Genomic DNA, 20239 nt, shown 5'->3' with positions numbered 1-20239 from the left:
AGCTACTCTTGTTGGCTCTACCTTCAAAATATATACAGACTCTCAGCAATTCACACAGCCTCACTGTAACCACCCTGGCCCAAGCCACTGTTCTCTTCTCCCTGGATTGTTGATACAACTGCCCCCTCACTACAGTAGTCCCTCAGTATCTGTGGCGCATCCATGCATTCAAGTAACCCCACATCAGATTCTACCTGTAAAATACTCACCCAAGGCACTGCTGGGAGGATTTAACACCATCACTTAGTATCTAGGACAGACACCTGGTTTACCACTCAATAGCCACCTATATATTTCTTACAGATCTGAAATATTCCTATTTCAATTTTTAAGCAGGAAAAATTGTGTTATATTTTTTCTTACTATAACTGCAAGTTTTTCGGAATTAAACACTTCTAGATTTCTCATTTCTTCAAAGTCCCATCCCAATTCTGTTCCACACCACTGCTCTACTGTCATTATGGGATGAGTCCACCTGGACCACAGTGGTAGAAAATGTCTTTACAAAATTAGTAGGAATATTAGATATCCAGACCTGCAACTCTTAAGAGGGTAATAAGGAAGGAAATATCAGAATGGGGAGGAAAAGATTATGTAGTGCATAAAAAACACATTTAATGTTATGACTTTATATTTTAGAGGGAAAAGTCCCCATAGATTTGTTGAGAAATCAAAGCTCAACATCATTTTCTTGGCTGATGGACCTGCACTAAAGATACTGTGACTCAACCAAAGGAATATCTCATTGGAGTGCTGTGGCATTTTTATGTTGATCAAAAGGAGTTAAAAGCTTTTTTAAAAAGTCTGAGAAACTCTTATCTAGACGAACCTGCTGTAAATGTTTACAGGTTAAAAAACAAACAAAATAAAGAGTCCCCAAAAAGTATAAGATAGTGTCAAGTCGGAGAGCTGGAAAGTGGCTCAAAGTGGACTTTAAGAAAAATCCTTCTAACCTCTAGTTCTTAATATATTACACATTGGTTGTAGTTAATTAAAACTTAACTGTATACCAGGTGGCAAAATGGTTCCCCATTCAATAAAAATCATTTAAGTACACTGAAAACAAAGGTTTCATTTTAATACTTGAGTTCTTTACTGACAAGTATTTGCCCTTGCCTCCCACATCCATATCTAAGAAAGAAGGCAAATCTCTTTTGCATTTAATAAAGGCTTCTTTTGCATACCATTATATCACAATATTTACAACAATCTTGCTAGCTCAATGGTACTTTACCCACTTTGCACAGAAAAAAAAACCAAGGTTAGGTTAACTTAGGTTAACTTAGGTGACCTGTCCATGATCATAAAATGAACGATATGAGAATTCAACTCAGTTTATCCAAAGCTCCTACTACTACACCAAGCTCCCACCACTCCAACTCCCGTAAGGAAATAGAACTCGTGGAATCCGTCTGCAGAGAATGAGCAGGGGCTCTGATTTTCGGATGGTCTTGGCCCTATTTTTAACCTGCCTAATAACCGGCAGGTAAGAGTTACAGAAATCACATGAATCGTTGTAAGTCGGTACAAGATTATTATTCAGCACTCTTGGTGAAGACCTGGTCTCAACTTAACATACTGAAAAATAATTTCACAATTTCAATTTATCATTTTTAGAAACTGCTTAGAAAATCGGGAGACTGCCCTCAAGTGGTCAAAACGGCCCCACTCGCTACTTTTTCACCTGTACGAGGCCAATCTAGCAACGCTGCAATTCCCTGGCAATCTCGCAAAGCGGCAAAAGCCCTGGACTCACCAAAAGCACGGGCGCCAGCGCCAGCCCCCGCCCCCGCCCCCGCCCAGGGAGGATAGGCGCATGCGCCTTCCCGGCTTCGCCCGAGGCTACCACCGCCTGGGGGCGCCACTTCCCCCCACATGCGTTTCACCCGCTCAGCCCGCTCTTTCGAATACCTTTGTCTAATTCCATAAGGGCAGAGTTAGCATCCAGCTCCTGTTCGCCATAGCCGGCATCTGCCAGAAAAGACTTAGTTGAGTTTGACGCCATGACCCGAATAGTTACTCGACTAGCCTATTCAGAAACATTGCAAACTCTGCCCCAGCACCGCCATCTTCCTCCACCACCTTCTCGCGGATTTTTCCTCCGCGCTCTGTCAAGCCGTGTTACGCATGCTCCCTGGTCTCCCAGCCGTTCGCCAGCGCCTCTGCGGCCCCCCGCGCAGGCGCTCAGGGAGCTCAGGAACTCTAGGTTCCCGCGGCTGGGAGAAAAGGAGGCGGGGATTCGAAGGGGGAAGTGACTCGGACGCGCCCGGACGCCGCGGCGGGAGCCAATCAGAGGGCGTGACGTCAGTTTGGCGGGGAGTTTGGTGGCCGGGGCTTACGGTGGCGGGAGTTGGAGGCAATAACTAGTCGTGTTCTAAGGGACGCCACATAAGATTTCTGCTGAATCTGGGGGCATTTCCACGGCTTCTCCCTCAGTTGAAAGTTTTCCTCCGGCCCAGATGCTCTTCAATTCGGTACTCCGTCAGCCCCAGTTTGGCGTCCCGAGAAATGGTGAGTAACGGCCCTAACCGCTGCCTGTTGCCGGCGGGATTCACCTCCCCCCGAACAACACCTCGGACCAACGCCGACTCCAGTTCTGTTTCCCAGCCGCCGAGTTCTCCCACAGCCAGAGTGAGTTCATGTTAGCGAAGAGTACTGAAAAAAGCTGCACTTTCGTGCTCTCGAGACACTTTTAGTCGTAATCGGGATTTTTTCAATTGTAGTGTAGACTGATGGAGGGAGGGACGCTGAGTTAACTGGCCTCCATTACGGCTATGCCTGTTTTGCACATTAACTGGAAAACGCGTTCATTGGAGTATGTGTGGTTTTCTCAACAGCTATGTGAGATCGTCAAGACTCGTATTCATTGATTAATTCATTCATTTGTTGTGGAACCTTAGTGAGCCCTACTCTTTGCTATATACACCAGTGACTATGACCCGCTGTTAAGGAACTCAGTCAAGCAGAGAAGACAGAACATCTGCTTCTAGCATGGTCAGAATTTTTTCCTCCTGATTAATACATGGGCATAAAAACTCGTAGTTATAGAGCGAAAAATGCCCATAAGCACATTTCCCAGAAATGACCATTATTAATAGACTGAAGTATTTTATTCCAAGTGTTCTTCAATGCCAGAGGTAATAAGTATTGTTATTTACAGAAATGGGATAAAAATGTTTTGTTTCCTTAACGGTAAAACTTGGAAATACTTCCATGTTAGTGCATAGATATCTGATTTATTCTCTCCAGTTCTTGAAGTTCCTTAGGTTAAAACATTGGCAATAAGAATTTTGAGCTTAGGTTTGGGTGTCATCAACCTGAAACTTTCTGGTAAGTTTCTGATAAGGGAATTACTACCCAGACTAAGCTTGGCTGCAAATGAAATCTCATTCATTTAAAGATGGACTAGGTCTTTCCGCTTGAAGCCATGTGGAAAACAGGAAGAAAATAATGTGAGAAGTGAACTTTTTGTATTTAAGGCATAGGTCTAGGAGAAGGATATTGAGAAGGATACTGGGGAGTAGTTCCTCCACTTCCTGCCTCCAATCTAAAACCCTACCATCCTTACCTCTTAGACAGTCTTTAAGTTATACTCTAAATGCTTCTCTTTCTGTCTCTCCTGTGACCTTGCTTAAGATACTTCTCTATCCTCTGTCATGAGTGTCAGTACAGCATGGTAGTTATGATCTCTGTCTTTGGAGTTAAACTTCCTGAGGTTTAATTCCACCTCCACTCCTTACTGAATCTGTGTGACTTGGAGCAAACTGTGTAGCCTTTGTTTTGTAACAGATTTTCTCCTAATTCTACATTCTGTCTGTCTACTTCCCTTTTCTCTCTCATTCACAAATACTTATCAGGGAGGGGTAAATTTTCCCCTCTACCCCTCTTGAGTATTTATGGCTGCACTAATAATAAAATTGACACAAGACAGATTAGCAAGAGAAAAACAAATTTTAATTCATGTACATGGAGGTCTCATAGAAATGGGACTAAGAAATGGCCAAAGCAAGGCAGCTTTTATACTTTTCAGACAAAAAAAAAAAAAACCAATGTACTTGTGAGGAATTGACAGGACAAAGAAACTTAGGTTTGGGATACTTACTAAGTGAAGAATCTAAACAGAGTTTGGGCTTCAGGTAGTAAAATAAAAGAAGTAACAAGGTTTGTTTTTACACAGGCTTCTTGGCTCTGAATTCCCAATCTCTGACGGATTAGGGTGTCCTTCTACCTCCAGTTGCAAGGAGTGCACCTTTCATAAGAGATTTATTTCCTGCTTTTCAGGGAGACAGGGAGGTCAGAGTTTCCTTCTTGTGTCAGCTGCTTCTCAAGCAACTTCAATGCAAAATAATCAATATGCCATTGTGGTATGTTTTGAGACAGCCCACCCTGAGCCCCCAAATACTCATGCGTTGTTATGTGTTAGGCAGTGAAATTCATTCATTGTTATATATAATGCACTGAACTTTATAGGACCATCTTCTTTCCCTTTCCATGAGGGTGTTCCATCCTAGGCCCCTTTTCTATTTCTTCCTACTCCCATGGGTGATCATAGCTGTAACCAGGGTTTTTTTCTACTACTACCTGCAACCTTCCATTCCCTATACTTTACATCCATTCCTGTAAGAGTTGTATGAGCATCTTCATTCAGATGGTCAGTCCTGTAAGCATCTCAAACTCAAATACCCAAAACCGAACTCACTTTTTCCCCAAACCTGCTGTATTACCTATTTTAGGAAATGGTCTCATTATTTTAAACTGGTCTTCACAGTCAGAAACCTGAGAGTCAATCAGAATTCCTCCATTTTCCTCAAGATACGCATTCAGAGAAGTCCCCTTAAAATCTCTAATCCTTCCTCCTCGGTATCCCCACTGATTTTGCCTCTTCACCATATCTTGGAGCTGTCCTATGCTTACCATTCTATTTCCCTAGGTTGGGCCATAATACGTTCTTGTCTGAACTGTAACAAGTCTCCCAAATGGCCTCTTAGTTTCCCTCTTTCCAGTTTATCCTCCACATTGCTGCCAATGATCTTTCTGAAATGGAAACTGATTACTCTTCTGTGTATTTTTAAATTGGTATCTGAAAGTTTTTATCATAAGTTTAAACAGATGCAAAGGATGTCATCTCTGGCCATATTGTGAGTGATGATCTTTTTAAATAAAAATGCTACTGCTACATCAGTCTTTAAAATGTATCTAATAGACTGTAAATACTGTAGTGATTTAATAATCACATCAATCATTTTTAAAAAGTATGAACTAATTCTAACTGCTAGATATTCTACATAGTTGTTTTTTCCCCTTGAGCTTATTACCACTTTATTTCTCCTACAGAATTTATCTTAATGTGATTTGATTTTAAGCTTGAAACGTCATTTTATTGATTACGCTATCTTATTTCTCTGTGTAAAAAAATATGTTTAAGTTGATGTTTTCTGTGATCATAAAGCTCTAAATGTTAAAAGTTTCTTCTGGGTTGACCTATCATTACTATTTTTAGTAGTATGTCGTTGATCAAAACAATATGGATTACTAATTTCAATAAATAATTAAGCAAAATAAAAATTTATTGAAGGTCTGTGTTTTAAAGAGATGGATTTGGGTGTTTATGATGCCTTTATTAAAGGAGTTATCCAGTTGTCTCAATGGGGTCCCAGGAGTTTTTGTACCTTGAGTCAACGCAAGGTATAAGATTGGGTCATGGAAATGCCTTTCTTGAAAAGTGGAAGAAAGGTAGTGATGAAGAGGGGGAAAAGCTTCGACCTCGACATTGTAGACAGGTCAGTTTTAGAAATACATATATATATGGAAGTTGAGTATCTGGAAATTAGTTCTCCGACAGCTCTCATTCTCCTTGAAAAATCTGCATGTAACCCCAGGGGCTTAAGTTGTGGGTTGAAGAAATAATAGGCTTTTCCAAATGAGTGTTGTGAGGGAAAGCATTACAAGCTCATGTTGGAAACAGAATAGAACAATAAGGATCCAAAAGTAGCTTACGGGGCTTGTCCATGAAGTGTGTGTTGTCACAATCACAGAGGTGGAGGGGTAAATAGGGACCAGTTACTAAGCCACATTAGGCCATTTGTTGGTGTTTGGATATAGTTTGTAGGCAATGAGACAGAGTTGAGGGGTCACTGTTTAATTGTAAAGAATTTAGGTCTCCAGAGCTTATCATCTTCAGTTCCACTTAAATTGTTCAAGATTCCTTTTGAATTCATGAGTTGTGATCATTAGTTTTTGGTTTTGTTTTTTTTAATCCCAAATTACAAGTGTATGTTTATATAACTTTAGAACAGAGGCTTTTGTTTTAAAATTCATTCTGTAGATGGATATTTGTGAACTCGACCACATAACTAATTATTGTATTCATATTCTTCTTTTAGTGGTCTTTAATGGCTTGTTTACAATCGTATCTGGCCTTAAGGTAATACCCCCAGGAATAATTACTAAATCTGGATTGAATTTATTTGCCTCGTTTGCATTTCTTCAGGTTATTTCTATGAACATGCAAAACCAGATTTGTCTGAGGTTATATCAGGCTAAGATGTCTTCTCCAAATGGTATTTTTTTATGAAAAGTGAGAATTGAAAGTACCCTAAAGTATGAGTTTGTTAATTATTTAGACAGCTCTCTAGATTGTAACTTCATTGTTTCCTCCCATGCTTACTAAACATTTGGTTCTCAGTAACTATATATTGAATGAATGTTTCTTTTATATATTTAAAATATGTTGACCCACATATCAAAATGATAAAACAAATCAAGATGGTTTACTATTTTTTAAAATTTATTTATTTATTTATTTATTTTTGGCTGTGTTGGGTCTTCTTTTCTGTGCGAGGGCTTTCTCTAGTTGCGGCGAGTGGGGGCCACTCTTCATTGCAATGCGCAGGCCTCTCACTATCGTGGCCTCTCTTGTTGCGGAGCACAGGCTCCAGACGCGCAGGCTCAGTAGTTGTGGCTCATGGGCCTAGTTGCTCCGCGGCACGTGGGATCTTCCCAGACCAGGGCTCGAACCCATGTGCCCTGCATTAGCAGGCCGATTCTCAACCACTGCGCCACCAGGGAAACCCCAAGATGGTTTACTATTTTAGGACCATAGTACACATCAGCTTTCTGACCCAAGCGGAATAAACTTTCCCTCCACCTTGAATTTCTTCCTCTCTCGTATACTAGGGGCTACAGTAGGCACATTGACATACCTTATTTCCTTTAACTCTCTGACCATTGGCTTATGTGTGATGTTGCTGGTAACTTGAGTTTGCAGTAATGATTTTAAAACTCTGAAAACATAAAATTTTAATTGACGAGAATGGCAGTTTTAATGGCTGTGGTAGTCTTTGTGGTTGTGTTTTGTGATTGTCACCAAAGGATGGGGGAAGGGGTAAGATCTTTTCTAATGTGCAAAGGCCACTTGTTTCTTGCAGTCTTAAATGTATTGGCAATAGTCTCCATTTAAGATGCTAAGTCCAAAGCTGTATCTCACCAGAAGCTGAGATTGCTCTTTCATTTTTTCCTTAGGACCCCTTAGGAAAATACCTGAAACTGTGTTCTAGAGGGCCATGGATAATGAGTGGATCTATACTTAAGTATATAAAGTTTTTAGAAATGAATTTATAACCTCTGCATTTGTTAAAAGTACTGAAATGTGATATATTGGAACTCTATAAGGAATTTTGTCTTACCTTAGGATGGTCTTCACAATACCCTCTACAGTCCCTTCTTACTGGTTATCAGTGCAACTATAATGATGAGCACACTTCTTATGGAGAGACAGGAGCCCCAGTTCCTCCTTTTGGATGCACCTTCTCTTCCGGTAAGGGAATTACTGTATAAGCTAGGTTTGGTCAGAAATGATCTATTTCACTCTTCAGAGGGAAAATATCTTGGGGTGTCTCCCTTTCAAGAAAAAGTAAATTAGATAGATGATAGAGTTTTTCTAATAACTGTTCTCCCCTGATTTATGAAATAGACTTTTCTTAATCTCTATGCATAATTACATATTTCTGCTAAGGGATAAGATTCTTATAGCACCATTTTTGTTTGTTTGTTTGTTTGTTTTTTTAACTGATATCAGGAAAGGGTTGCAAAGGTTCAGCCATCATGAAAACTTTTGCCCCTTTTGACCTGATTGAATCTGTCTCTTTCTACAATGCATTGGGGAACATATTAACAGAAATAGAGTACTTGTCCCTGCTGTTAAAAGTTTAAGAAAGGAAAAGTAAAAAATTGTGAAAAGGGAATATAAAATTAATAGGTTCAGCCTGCTGGTGGCCTGTATCGTATGCTTTTATTTGCCATGCCTATATCATATGCTTTTATTTGCTATTGGCCAGTACCACTTTTGTTTTGTTTAATTACCATGCTTGATTCAGCCCTTCTTTAAATAAGAGATTATTTGAGGATTGGTGTTTTTGAGTCACTTACTGAATTAGGTATTACGGCAAATTTTAAGCCATCTTTAATTCAGAAAAACCTCTCTACCATAGCAGATGCTATTTGGGTAGGATCATCTTACCTCTTTTCAAATAGATTGTAGCTATTCAGTTAATTTATATTATGTTGTTTATATAGATTTAAACTCAGCTTTAAATTTTTTTGTTACTCTTTATATATTTTATTCTTTATTTCTTATTTAGCTCCCAATATGGAGCATATACTAGCAGTTGCCAATGAAGAAGGCTTCGTTAGGTTATATAACACAGAATCACAAACCAGTAGAAAGAAGTGCGTCAAAGGTAAGTCGGGGTCTAAAATATTTGTTTGAACATTTTAAATTCATAAAGCCTCAAGGAAGTTGCTATTTGAATAAATTCTCAGTGATACTCACTTCTGATTAAGCCTGTTTAGGGGCCAGGCTGAAAGTAAATGGTGGACTGCCTTTCTGTCAATAACTGTTAACAGCAGCAAAGCCTTTACTGAAAGTTAAGAAAAATACATTTTAGGATTAAAAACAGTTTTTCTTTTAAAAAATTAAAATTTGTTATATTATACTTAATGTGGGGAAATGTTGCTTTAAAATATTTATATTGAACAAACATCTTCCATACATAAGGCAAAGTTCTACTGACCTTAGGAAGGTAATAATCTGGAACTAGTAAGTCAAGTGTTGAGGTAGCTAAAGTAAAACAAAGGCTATAGATGATGTAGGGGAAATACAAAGAAAACGCCACAGGTGTCACAAAGAGCTCTTACGTATCAAAGAAGGTGAGGAAAATTTTTCATGAAGGATGGAACATTTGAGGCAGACTGTGGTATTTAGACCCGTGGAGGTGGAATAGGACACTATTCCAGGTGGAGAGAAAAGCATTAGTAAAAGCCTAGAGATAGGAAACCATAGGATATAATGAGCATATAGGGAGCGCTCCGGTTTGGTTGGAATAGGATATACAGAGAACAGTAAGAGATACGGCCAAAGCGAGCAGAATTTTGAATGTCAAACCAAAGTACTTTAAACTCCATTCAGAGAGCATGATGAAGATTTTTGAGAATGTTTCATAAAGATTTCATTTTAGAGAATATATACCCTCATGGAAAACAATCTGATATCAAACGGTAGTTTTATGGGGTAATGAAGGGAATGTGCTATGTGTGCAAGTCCACAGATTCTCTTTGGCCCATGGACCTTAGTGTGCTGACCACTGATCTTTTCACTACAGCTTTCAAGGCACTTCAACTGCTATTGGTATGGCTACCACAAGACATAGTTTAGACAGTTCACATTCACCATTTTCTTTGTTTAGAATGGATGGCTCACTGGAATGCTGTCTTTGACCTGGCCTGGGTCCCTGGTGAACTTAAGCTTGTAAGTGACTTTCATTTTATTGGGATCTGGGTAAACACTGGTAAAGGGTTGCTTTATTAAACTGTGAAACCTTATTTTTGAAAGGTTACAGCAGCAGGTGATCAAACAGCCAAATTTTGGGATGTAAAAGCTGGTGAGCTGATTGGAACATGCAAAGGTCATCAGTGCAGCCTCAAGTCAGTTGCCTTTTCTAAGTTTGAGAAAGGTAGGTATATGCTTACCCTCTTTCATCTCCTTAACCTCTTTCATGGTGAAGTAATAGTAAGCTGTAATTGTTTCCACCCTTTCCCCTGTCAAAGATGCTCCTTTACCTACGTAGATGATCGATTCTTAATATGACTTGGAAACCTCAATGATATTAAGTTGGATTTTAGTCCCATTCTAATGGATATTATTTCCAGCTTGTCCCTGAAAGTGTCTTCAGAGAATTTTTTTCTATAATCTTGCAGATAAGGTAAAAATTCACAAATAGCCACAATCCCTCTGTTCAACTTTGAGTGGCCTTTGAGGTCAAAGCCTGTACTGGACACTGATTAACTCCATTTGTAAAATAGTTACTTTAACTCTACTTGTAAAATTTAAATGGAGTATGAGGCTGGGTGGGAAACCTGATAAACTGGACATGATTCTTTACCTAAAAAATTTACCACATAATTACTTTAAATGGCCCAGTTCCCTGGTATGTTTTCAACTGTTATTTACTCACAATTAATCTTTCTATATTAACTATTATAATGGAGAAGGGAGAAGGAAGATTTAAAGACGGCTATAATACAGACCAGTACTATAGTAGCCAGGGAAAAACTTAGCAGGGGTATCTTAATGAGCTCTTCATTTCTGTTTTTTTGTTTTCTTTTCTCCTTCCTCCATTTGTTTCTCACTAAATAAGAGTGAGACAACAAACATTCATCTCAAAGAAGTGGCTGATCAATCTGATTTTAATCTCAGAATAATAGAAATAAACAGTATAGTTTCCTTTATCATTAAAAAATATTCTATTTTTAAAAGGAATGTTTTTGTTTATTCACCTGAGCACTCAGGAGTACTACACTGAGTTGTTGAGCTGGTTTGGACTTTAAAAAAAGGTCAGTTGGTTGCTGTTGAGACTGGAACCTTGAAGAGGAAATACATGACATAGTTTTTATCTCTGCATAACTTTTCATTAACACATCTATTGTATAAAGTTAGGTATGCTTGTGTTCTAGTTTACTACACCCCTGTGTCAGAGTTCATTGTAAGTTTATAAAAATAATTTAAAGTCATGAAAATGTACTTAAAGTAAATTTGTTTATTTAAAGGGTAATAGAAAAGGGAAACACCGTATCTTTCGGTCCCTTTGCTTAATTTTTAAAACTCTGTGCATTGAATCTATGCCAGTGTGGTCTAGTAGAAAAAGTGGTAACCTTTATCACGGCTCCCAGTAGTTCACAGGTGCCCTAGTGTGAGTAGTCTGGTTGGACACTGCTCCCAAGTCCTCATAGTTTGGTCGCTAAAACACAGATTTTAGCCCCTACCCCCTCAGCCAAGTGTTCTTGTGCAGGGCATACTTTTACAACCATACATAGAAGCCCTGTGTTTTGTTCTGCTTTCTGCCTTTAAATTCTTGGGCAAAGTCATTTTTATCTCCCAGGACCTTCATTTCCGAATTCACAAAAACATTGTAAGCATAAAAATGAAGTGTGATGTGAATGCACACACACACACACCAAAACAAACAAACACAAAACTGAGGAGCATATAAATGCTTAGTGGGTTGGTTTTTTTGGGGTTTGTTTTTTGGTTTTTGGGGGGGTTTTTTTGTAGGTAACATGGTAGGAAAGATCATGATCCAGTTCTTTCAGCCCTACATGGGCAGGATACAAAAAATCCTAAAGGACATAGTTATACTAGTGGAATTTGCCTTCCCTAAGTATCTACCACCTGAAAACATGGAAAATGTTTTCATCTCTAATTGTCAGTTACTCACAGATGTGTGTTTTGTGTGATTAAAATGGGTGTTAGAACTTCTAGTGGGTCATTAAAAATAATTATAAGTGTTTTTCTATTTCCCCTCCTACAAACTTATCTTCAAATTTGCACCTTCTTTCTCATTCTTCATTCTCCAGTTTAAGGCCAATCCTTCTTCCTAGGGCACTGATTCTCAACCCTGACTCATTAGTCACCTAGGGAGGTGTTTTGTTTTGTTTTGTTTTTATTGAAATATAGTTGATTTACAACATTGTGTTAATTTCTGCTGTATAGCAAAGTGACTCAGTTATACACATTGGGGAGGTTTTTTAAAATACCAATTAAGTGTGAATCTCTAGGAGGTGGGCCAGGCATCTATTGTGTTAAAATTCCTCAAGGGATTCCAGTGTGCAGCTAAGGTTAAGAAACATTCTTGATCCTCCCCAAGACCTTATGCTATCACTTACATCCCCACAGCTCCTCTGTCTTCAAGCTTTCCTTCTCTTGGCTCTTTCTCCATAGGAAAAACTCAAGCATATCTGTGGCCTGTCCAGAAAGAAACATCTTAACCTTGTATTCTCCTTCAGCTATCATCCTGTCTTATTTCCTATCTCTTCTAAGTTTCTTAAGAGTAATCAAAACCTGGTTAAATGTCCTCATCTCAGTTTGGTTCAATCCATTCCATCTCTCTTCCTGAAATCACCCTGCCTTCTACTTGTTCAATATTTGACACTTCTGGCAAGTTATTTTAAAATTCATGAAAATTGTTTTCTTCCTTGGAATCTGTGATACCACTCCCTCTGGTTATCAGTATTTCTGTTTATTCCTTCATAATTGCTTTTGTGAACTCCACTTCTTTACCTAACTTGAAGTGTTGACATGGCCCAGGATTTGGTATTTGGCCATCTTTTCCTTTCAGTCTGTACCTTCTCCCTGGACAGTTTCATCTATTCCAATTTTGTTTTGTTTTTTGCTCCACTTATATTGAACCAGATTGTATTTCCAGCTTTCACTTTTCCTACAAGCACTTCAAGTTCAGCATACCTAAAACTGAACTCATGATTTCCCCCAGCAGCACCATCTTTCCCTTGTCCTCTGAAATCATTTCTCTTCAGCCTGAAGAACGTCCCTTAACATTTCTTGCAGTTCGAGTCTGGTTGTAATTAATCCCCTTTGTTTTCCTTTATATGAAAATTTCTTTATTTCATCTTCATTATTAAAGGATATTTTTGTTGCATATAAAATCCAGGTTGACAGGGTTTTTCCTTTCATTACTTGAAGGTGTTGTTCTACTGTCTAACATGGTTTCTGTTGAGTACTCTGTGGTCATTCGAATCATTTCCCTGTATGTAATATGTTGTTTTTCCTGACTGCCTTCGGGATTTTCTGTCTTGGTTTTCAGCAGTTTGACTGTGATGTGTCTAGGCATGGTTCCCTTCAAAGTTATCCTGTTTGAGGCTTGCTGAGCTTTTTGAATTTGTAAATGTACAAATATGTGTCACTGAATCTGAGAATTTTTCTGCCGTGATTTCTTGAAATATTTTTTCTGCCGAATTTTCTCTCCTGGGACTCCAGTTACTCATGTATTAGACTTTTTGAAATTGTCCCATGAATCCTTGAAGCTTTGTTCATCTTTTTCAATTTTCTTAAATTTGAGATATAATTAACACCCCATAAAATTCACCCATTTAATGTGTACATTTCACTGGTTTTTAATTTTCTTATAAAGTTATGCAGCCATCACCACAATCTAAGTTTAGAATGTTTCCATCAACCCGAAAAGAAACCAGAACCTGTTAGCAGTACTTTCCGTCTTACCAGCCCTACACAACCACTGAACTACTTTCTCTCTCTATAATTTGCCTCTTCTGCACCTTCGTATAAATGGAACCACACAATATGTTGTTGGCTTCTTTCACTTAGCATAATGTTCAATCTTATTTTTCTCTCTTCCTCAGATTGAATGATTTCTGTTGATCTGTCTTCAAGTTCATAGACTTTTTCCTCTGTTTCTCCATTCTCCTCTTAAGCCTATCCAGTGAATTTTATCATTTCAGAAGTTGTGGGCTTGGGTTCTAAAATTCCATTTGTTTTCGATAAGTTCTGTTTGTTACTCTGCTGAGATTTCTCACCTTTTCATTGATTATGAGTGTCTCTTTATTTCACTTGACAGTCATATCTGTTTTACAACCAGACCTGATAAGTCAACATCTGGGTTGTTTTGAGGCTGGCCTCTGTTGATTTCTTTTCCCTTGAGAATGGCGCATTTTCCTGTCTCTGTATATGGCAAGTAATTTAAGATCATACCCTGGGCATTGGGAATGGTGTGTTGGACTCTGAATTCTGTTATGTTGCTCAGGAAAGAGTTGGTGTTTTTGTTTTAACAGGCAGTTAAATCATTTAGACTCAAATTGCATAATGTCAAACCTGTGAGGAGGCAGTCAGTTCAGAAGGTCGGATCTCAATTCAGTTCTTTAATTTAAGCCTTAGTTGCAAGCTGCTTTTAGCTTTCCTATGCACATATGGTTTGGGGGTCAGCCAGAGACTTGAGCTAAGTTTAAACACAGAATTAGGGTTTCCCTTTCTCTGCTCTCCAGGCTTCCCCACTTCCTCTGGCAGCTCTTGTTGCCCCTGTCCTCTTTTCCTAGTTCCTTTGGCTTGAAAGATGGTCTTTTTGTTGGCACTTTGGCTGCCTGGTTCTGATGCTACAACTGTGGCTGCCCTCAAGGTAAAACCTCAAAAAATCAGGAACTTACCCTAGGCCAGTCACTTGCTTCAGGTGTTGACTCCCTTACAAAAATTTTATGTTTTTGGTCAATCTCTATACGACCCTCAAGTAGCTGTTTTTTGTATTTTGACCAGAGCACTTATCTAATTAATCCACCTGCATTAGCTGTAAACTAATGCAGGTGGATTAATTTGATAAGTGCTCACTCTTTCATCAGGAAGCAGAATTTTTTGGTTTAATTTTAAAGAATAAAGTATGACAGATAAACTGGAGTTCCCCTGTGTTCCCTCCTCCGATCTCACTGCCCTCCTTCCATCCCCAGAGGCAACCCCTTTCACAAACTTTATGTGGATCTGGTTCGTATCTTTATACTGAGACAATACAGCTTGGAGGTTTGGAATATGGGCTCTGGATACATACTGCCAAAAATAATAACCTTTGCAAGTTACATATCCTCCCTGTGCCTTAGTTTGCTTATCTGTAAAATGGGGATAATAATTCCCACCTAATAGGGTTGATAACAAGGATTGAGGTCATTTATAAAAAAGCACTTAGGATAGTGTCTAAAACTTAATAAGCACTCAGTATATTTTGGTTATTGCTTATTTATCGTTATTCTTACTACAACTTTATAGTATAGTATTTCATGTGGTTTTAAAGAAAATTTACAGAGAGGGATTATTCTATCAAGTTTTTGCTCAACATAAGCATTTTGAGTTCTTTGTAATCCTTTCCCTTCACAGCTTTGTTTTCTTATTTGTGTTGAGCTATATATTTTATCATTTTTAATCTCCAGTGCCAATTACAGTACCTAGCATATAATAGATACTCTAGGAAATTTAAATTGAAATATATGTGTCACTGACTGGTTTTGTTAACTTCTTGATAAACTGTTTATGTGTCTGCAGCTGTCTTCTGTACAGGTGGAAGAGATGGCAACATTATGGTCTGGGACACCAGGTGCAACAAAAAAGGTAATCTAGTTCCATTTTAATTTTGATATATGTGGGATTGCCCCATAATAATTCTGAATGAAAGAATCAACTATTTCACCTGATTACCACCAGGGGGCACATGTTCATAAACCCCAATTCTGCTCTGTTCAGTTCTCAGGATCTTAGTGATTGTTTTAAGTATTACCCTCCATATTTACCTCATATTGTCTTCTGAACTATAATGCCATTTACCTAAATTATTGATTGAATTGAAATTATTAGTACATGATCTTTTATTTTAATTTTAAAAATTTGGGAACTTTAAAGAATTGGATTAAACTAAATATATAATTATACTCACATTGCCCCATGATGCTATTAAGCAGAAAGCAATGATCATCTCCCTGCTTCACTTTTTTTTAAAAAAATTATTTTTAATAGACTATTTTTTAGAGCAATTTTAGATACACAGCAAAATTGAACAGAATGTACAAAGAGTTCTCTCTGTACTGATATACCTCCTGTTCCCACACAGCCTCTCCCACTGTCAACATGTCCAGTGTCCAACCAGAGTTGGACATTTGTTACGATTGGTGAACCTACTCTGACACATCATTATCACCCAGTGTCCGTCTGTACTTTACATTATGGTTCACTCTTGGTATTATACATTCTCTTGGTTGTGACAAACGTATAGTGACATATACCTACCATTATAGTATCATACAGAATAGTTTCTCTGCCCTAAAAGTCCTCTGTGCTCTACCTATTCATCCTGAACGCCCCCCTAACCTCTAGCAATCACTGATCTTTTACTATCTCCATGGTTTTGCCTTTCCCAGAATGTCAATTGGAATCACACAGTATGTAGCCTTTTCAGATTGCCTTCTCTCTCTTAGTAATATGTATTTAAGGTCTGTTTATGGCTTGGTATCTCATTTTTTTTTAGCACAGAATAATATATCATTGTCTACATATACCACAGTTTTATTCATATATTCCCCTACTGAAGGATATCTTGGTTGCTTCCAAGTTTTGGCAGTTATGAATAAAGCTGCTATAAGTATCCTTGTGCTTATTTCCTTTTTATACATCATCATCTCACCACAAGAGATGTAGTACAGTAGCCCTGCTGGCTTCTAATTTCACTAATTTAATAAAGAATATAATTAATTTTGACATCTTATATATAAATGTTACATTCAGCATGGGAATAAAGTTCTGAAACCTAAACCATTTACCTTGGAATATTTTTCAGATGGATTTTATAGGCAAGTGAATCAAATCAGTGGAGCTCACAATACCTTAGACAAGCAAACCCCTTCAAAACCTAAGAAGAAACAGAATTCAAAAGGGCTTGCTCCTTCTGTGGTAAGGTTTTATAGCTGTATACATGTGTGCAGATCTTGACAGTAGCATAGAGTCTCATTTTAGGGAATTCGTTGGGCATAAAATAGGAGCTAGAGATTCAGCCAATGAATGAGAATCTTCATTTCCTCTTGATGTCACTGGTTTATTGCTTAATACCAGTTCAGTACCTACGGTACTGGTACTCAAACTCTAGTGTGCAACAGAGTCACTTGGGGAATATGTTAAAAATTCAGTTTCCTAAGACTTATCCCTAGAGATCTCCATGCATACACATCATCTACAGTATGATGTGATTCATTAGGAAAGGGAGATGGGTAGTTTGAAGAAGCATATTAAGTACCATGATACAGTATTCTGTAGGGGAAAGGAATCCCTGTTGTTCTTTTCATAATACAAACTGCAGAAAAGATATGGGTTTTTTAGTTTTTTATTTTTTTAATATTTGGCAGAAGATTATAAAACATTTTGAGAAATATTGGGGTAAAATATAGTACCTCTTTAGCATATTATAGTCAAAGCTCAAACAATGCCATAATACAGCTTTTTTCTTTAAGAAAAATCACCAGTGTTCTTATTTGAATTTGTTTATTTTTCTAGTATTCTTGGTCTGTAGAGTCTTAGTTAATATTTTGGGGACGTGTGGTTGCTAGAACATTAGGACTTAAAATTACACGGGCATGAATGGGAACTGACAGGGTTAGCATGTGGTTTTTGGAGGCCAGATGAAGTTAAAATGAGTAACATTTCAGACATTTCATCAGATTCTTAGCCAAGAAAACTTAACAGCAATTAGGAGGTAAAACTCTACTAGCTCCTTTAGATATTTCAGAGCATGTAACCATCTTTCATTCACAATTCTTTAGACACTCCTATATGACAGTCTGGATAGACGGCAACATTTTATAGATAAAACAGGTACAGGTTAAATGAGGTTCCTAAGGATAGACAGTAAGGATGATTTCAACTAGAGCCAGTAGACTTAGACAAGTACTAAAATCTTGTGTTAATCACCAGTTTTTTCTTGAATACGAGTCAAAGTGTTCATACTATGTAATATAACATGATGTTTAGGCCATTTTCTTGCTAAAATTACTTCTTGGTCTGCATATATATCTAACTAGGATTATTGGAAGGGCAAGATCTAGTCATACTCAGTTCAGGGGAAGAAGCCATCATTTTAGCACCTTGGTCTCTTGATAGTGAAGATTGTTATACCCAAAATAGGATTTCCTTCTTTTCTTTTTCTTCCTTGTGCTATAGGATTTCCAGCAGAGTGTTACTGTGGTCCTCTTTCAAGATGAGAATACATTAGTCTCAGCAGGAGCCGTGGATGGGTAAGACGAGTCTTTATTTCTTGGTTCTTTTGGTGAGCTGTCTTTCGTGAACTGTGATGGGGAAGTCACCTAGACCCATTATAATTCAATGTGTGTGCTTTTAGCTTTCAACATAGTGAGTACCCAGCTGAGAAGAGGAATTACAGATCACACTGGAAAATATCTAGTTAGGACTCTTGCTCAAATAATTAAATGAGATAATGTATCACACTTAGCACATTTCTAGCATATAGGAGGAGTGTTGGCTGCTGCTGCTATTATAGAGAAGCTGGCTGGGTAACTTGCTTGTCTGTGCAGTATAATTTAATCAAGGATTCTTATTTTGAGGAGCAAAATTTCTGTTACAGGTATATATCAGAGATATTGCAGGTTTGGCTCCAGACCACTGCAATAAAGCTAATATTGCAATAAAGTGAGTCACACGAATTTTTTTGGTTTCCCAGTGTATATAAAAGTTATATTTATATTATGCTATATTTATATTAGTATATCATAGTTTATTATATTACTATATAGTTATATTTACATTATAGTCTATTAAGTGTGCGATAGCATTATGTCTAAAATAATCAATGTACAGACCTTAATATAAAAATATTTGATTGCTAAAAAATGCCAAAACAATTACAATAGTAACATCAAAGATCACCAATCACAGATCACTATAACAAATATAATAATGATGAAAAAGTTTGAAGCATTGGGAGAATTAGCAAAATGTGGCACAGAAACATGAAGTGAGAAGATGCTTTTGGAAAAATGGCACCTATAGACTTGCCACAAACCTTCAATTTGTAAAAGAACGCAATATCTGCAAAGCACAATAAAGCGAAGCACAGTAAAATGAGGTATGCCTGTATTTTGGATTTTATCTTCTCTGGTTTAGTAATATCCTAAAAGGAGTAATTTGATTCTGGGCATGTAACTGGCATTTCTGGGAGCAATCTAACTAGATTGATAGGCCTAAAGATTTTCACATACTTTCCTTCTATGATTGCTCTGAATTTTTGGCTTCCAAATAAGTTTGTGATACTTCTTGATTGTTTGCTTTGTTGGAATTTAAGTTCACTGAGTATAGGGGCTCTTTCTTTTTAAAATTCTCTTCTTTGCCCCATTTTTGCCCATTATATCTCCCAAGGCATCCCTCCCTTCAAAAGTTTTAATTTAAAAATATGATGGCTTAATAAACTAGAATTTCTATTGTGTCCTCTGGACACTTAAACTCTTCTGTGGACTGAATTCTCAGGCACAAATGTAGAATTATCTAAAGGTTATTATTTATATTTGTAAATGGCTGTGAAATCTTTGCTTCCAAGGATACTTCCCTTTTATAACCAAGCTTGTGTTTTCAAGTTTCCTACAAAGTAGATGTAGAAAATTAAGAAAATTATTCCAGTAGATGAAATGAAAAAATACTTTATTTCACAGGAAAATTTGTTTAGACTAGATTACTTAAGGAGTTAATATATAGAGATATAACCATAGGGACAGAGCTTAATACTTAATGATGTCAAAGGTTACATGCAGAATGTTAAAGGCTTAGGAAGTGCTTTTTTCTGAAAACAATGAAACAATGACTATCAGCAGTCAGCCTTCATCTTCCTCTTCCGCTCCCTTGAAGTAAACTCAGGGCAACCCATCAGTGGGTCAGATCACATCTGTTTCCTTTCTGCCAGAATTGTTAGCCTGACATTGGAGACAAGAGTATGAGATAGTTCAATCTGTTTCCCAATGACATATCCTCACTGTACCTGGTTGATGTGCCAGAGGAATTAGATTAAAAGTCATTTCACATTTCAAACGTAGTTGAAACTGATTGGTGTTGGAGAAGGACTACAAAATAACTATTTCTTTACCTTGGTTTTTAGGGTAATCAAAATATGGGATTTACGTAAGAATTATACTGCTTATCGGCAAGAACCCATAGCATCCAAGTCTTTCCTGTACCCAGGTAGCAGCACTCGAAAACTAGGTAAGCCTTTGCGTATTCATTAGGACTTTTTTGTAGGACTTTTTTGGATATGTAAGTTTTTGTTAAAATTTTTAAAGTAAATATCAAGCTAGTTTTCAGCAACTATTATTCTCTGTTGACTTGAGAAACTAATATATGGAAGTATCT

The 20239-nt window shown here is 37.6% G+C and overlaps 2 protein-coding genes across 3 annotated transcripts in view; one reads left to right on the top strand and one right to left on the bottom strand.

Annotated features, from left to right (window-relative positions):
- INTS7 (integrator complex subunit 7) overlaps nucleotides 1–2192 on the bottom strand; it is an 89455-nt gene extending 87263 nt beyond the window's left edge. Inside the window, exon 1 of one of the 2 annotated variants that reach the window (XR_009505692.1) lies at nucleotides 1912–2192. Coding sequence is in view for 1 of the 2 variants with exons in the window: in XM_059938474.1 (XP_059794457.1) it covers nucleotides 1912–2005 (94 nt within the window). In the remaining variant the exon portion in view is untranslated. The remainder of the gene's footprint in view (nucleotides 1–1911) is intronic. The other variant, XM_059938474.1, reaches the window with a different exon arrangement.
- Nucleotides 2193–2429: 237 nt separating this feature from the next.
- DTL (denticleless E3 ubiquitin protein ligase homolog) overlaps nucleotides 2430–20239 on the top strand; it is a 35608-nt gene continuing 17798 nt past the window's right edge. Inside the window, exons 1-9 of the mRNA XM_059904336.1 lie at nucleotides 2430–2511; nucleotides 7691–7816; nucleotides 8640–8738; nucleotides 9744–9805; nucleotides 9890–10010; nucleotides 15389–15454; nucleotides 16674–16786; nucleotides 18047–18120; nucleotides 19989–20092. Of these exons, the coding sequence (XP_059760319.1) occupies nucleotides 2460–2511; nucleotides 7691–7816; nucleotides 8640–8738; nucleotides 9744–9805; nucleotides 9890–10010; nucleotides 15389–15454; nucleotides 16674–16786; nucleotides 18047–18120; nucleotides 19989–20092 (817 nt within the window). The 5' untranslated portion in view covers nucleotides 2430–2459. The remainder of the gene's footprint in view (nucleotides 2512–7690; nucleotides 7817–8639; nucleotides 8739–9743; nucleotides 9806–9889; nucleotides 10011–15388; nucleotides 15455–16673; nucleotides 16787–18046; nucleotides 18121–19988; nucleotides 20093–20239) is intronic.

The sequence above is a fragment of the Balaenoptera ricei genome, chromosome 1, assembly GCF_028023285.1.
Source record: "Balaenoptera ricei isolate mBalRic1 chromosome 1, mBalRic1.hap2, whole genome shotgun sequence".
Classification (NCBI taxonomy): Eukaryota; Metazoa; Chordata; class Mammalia; order Artiodactyla; family Balaenopteridae; genus Balaenoptera; species Balaenoptera ricei.
The sequence above is the reverse complement of the archived record's forward strand: the minus strand, read 5'-3'. Positions and strand labels throughout refer to the sequence as shown.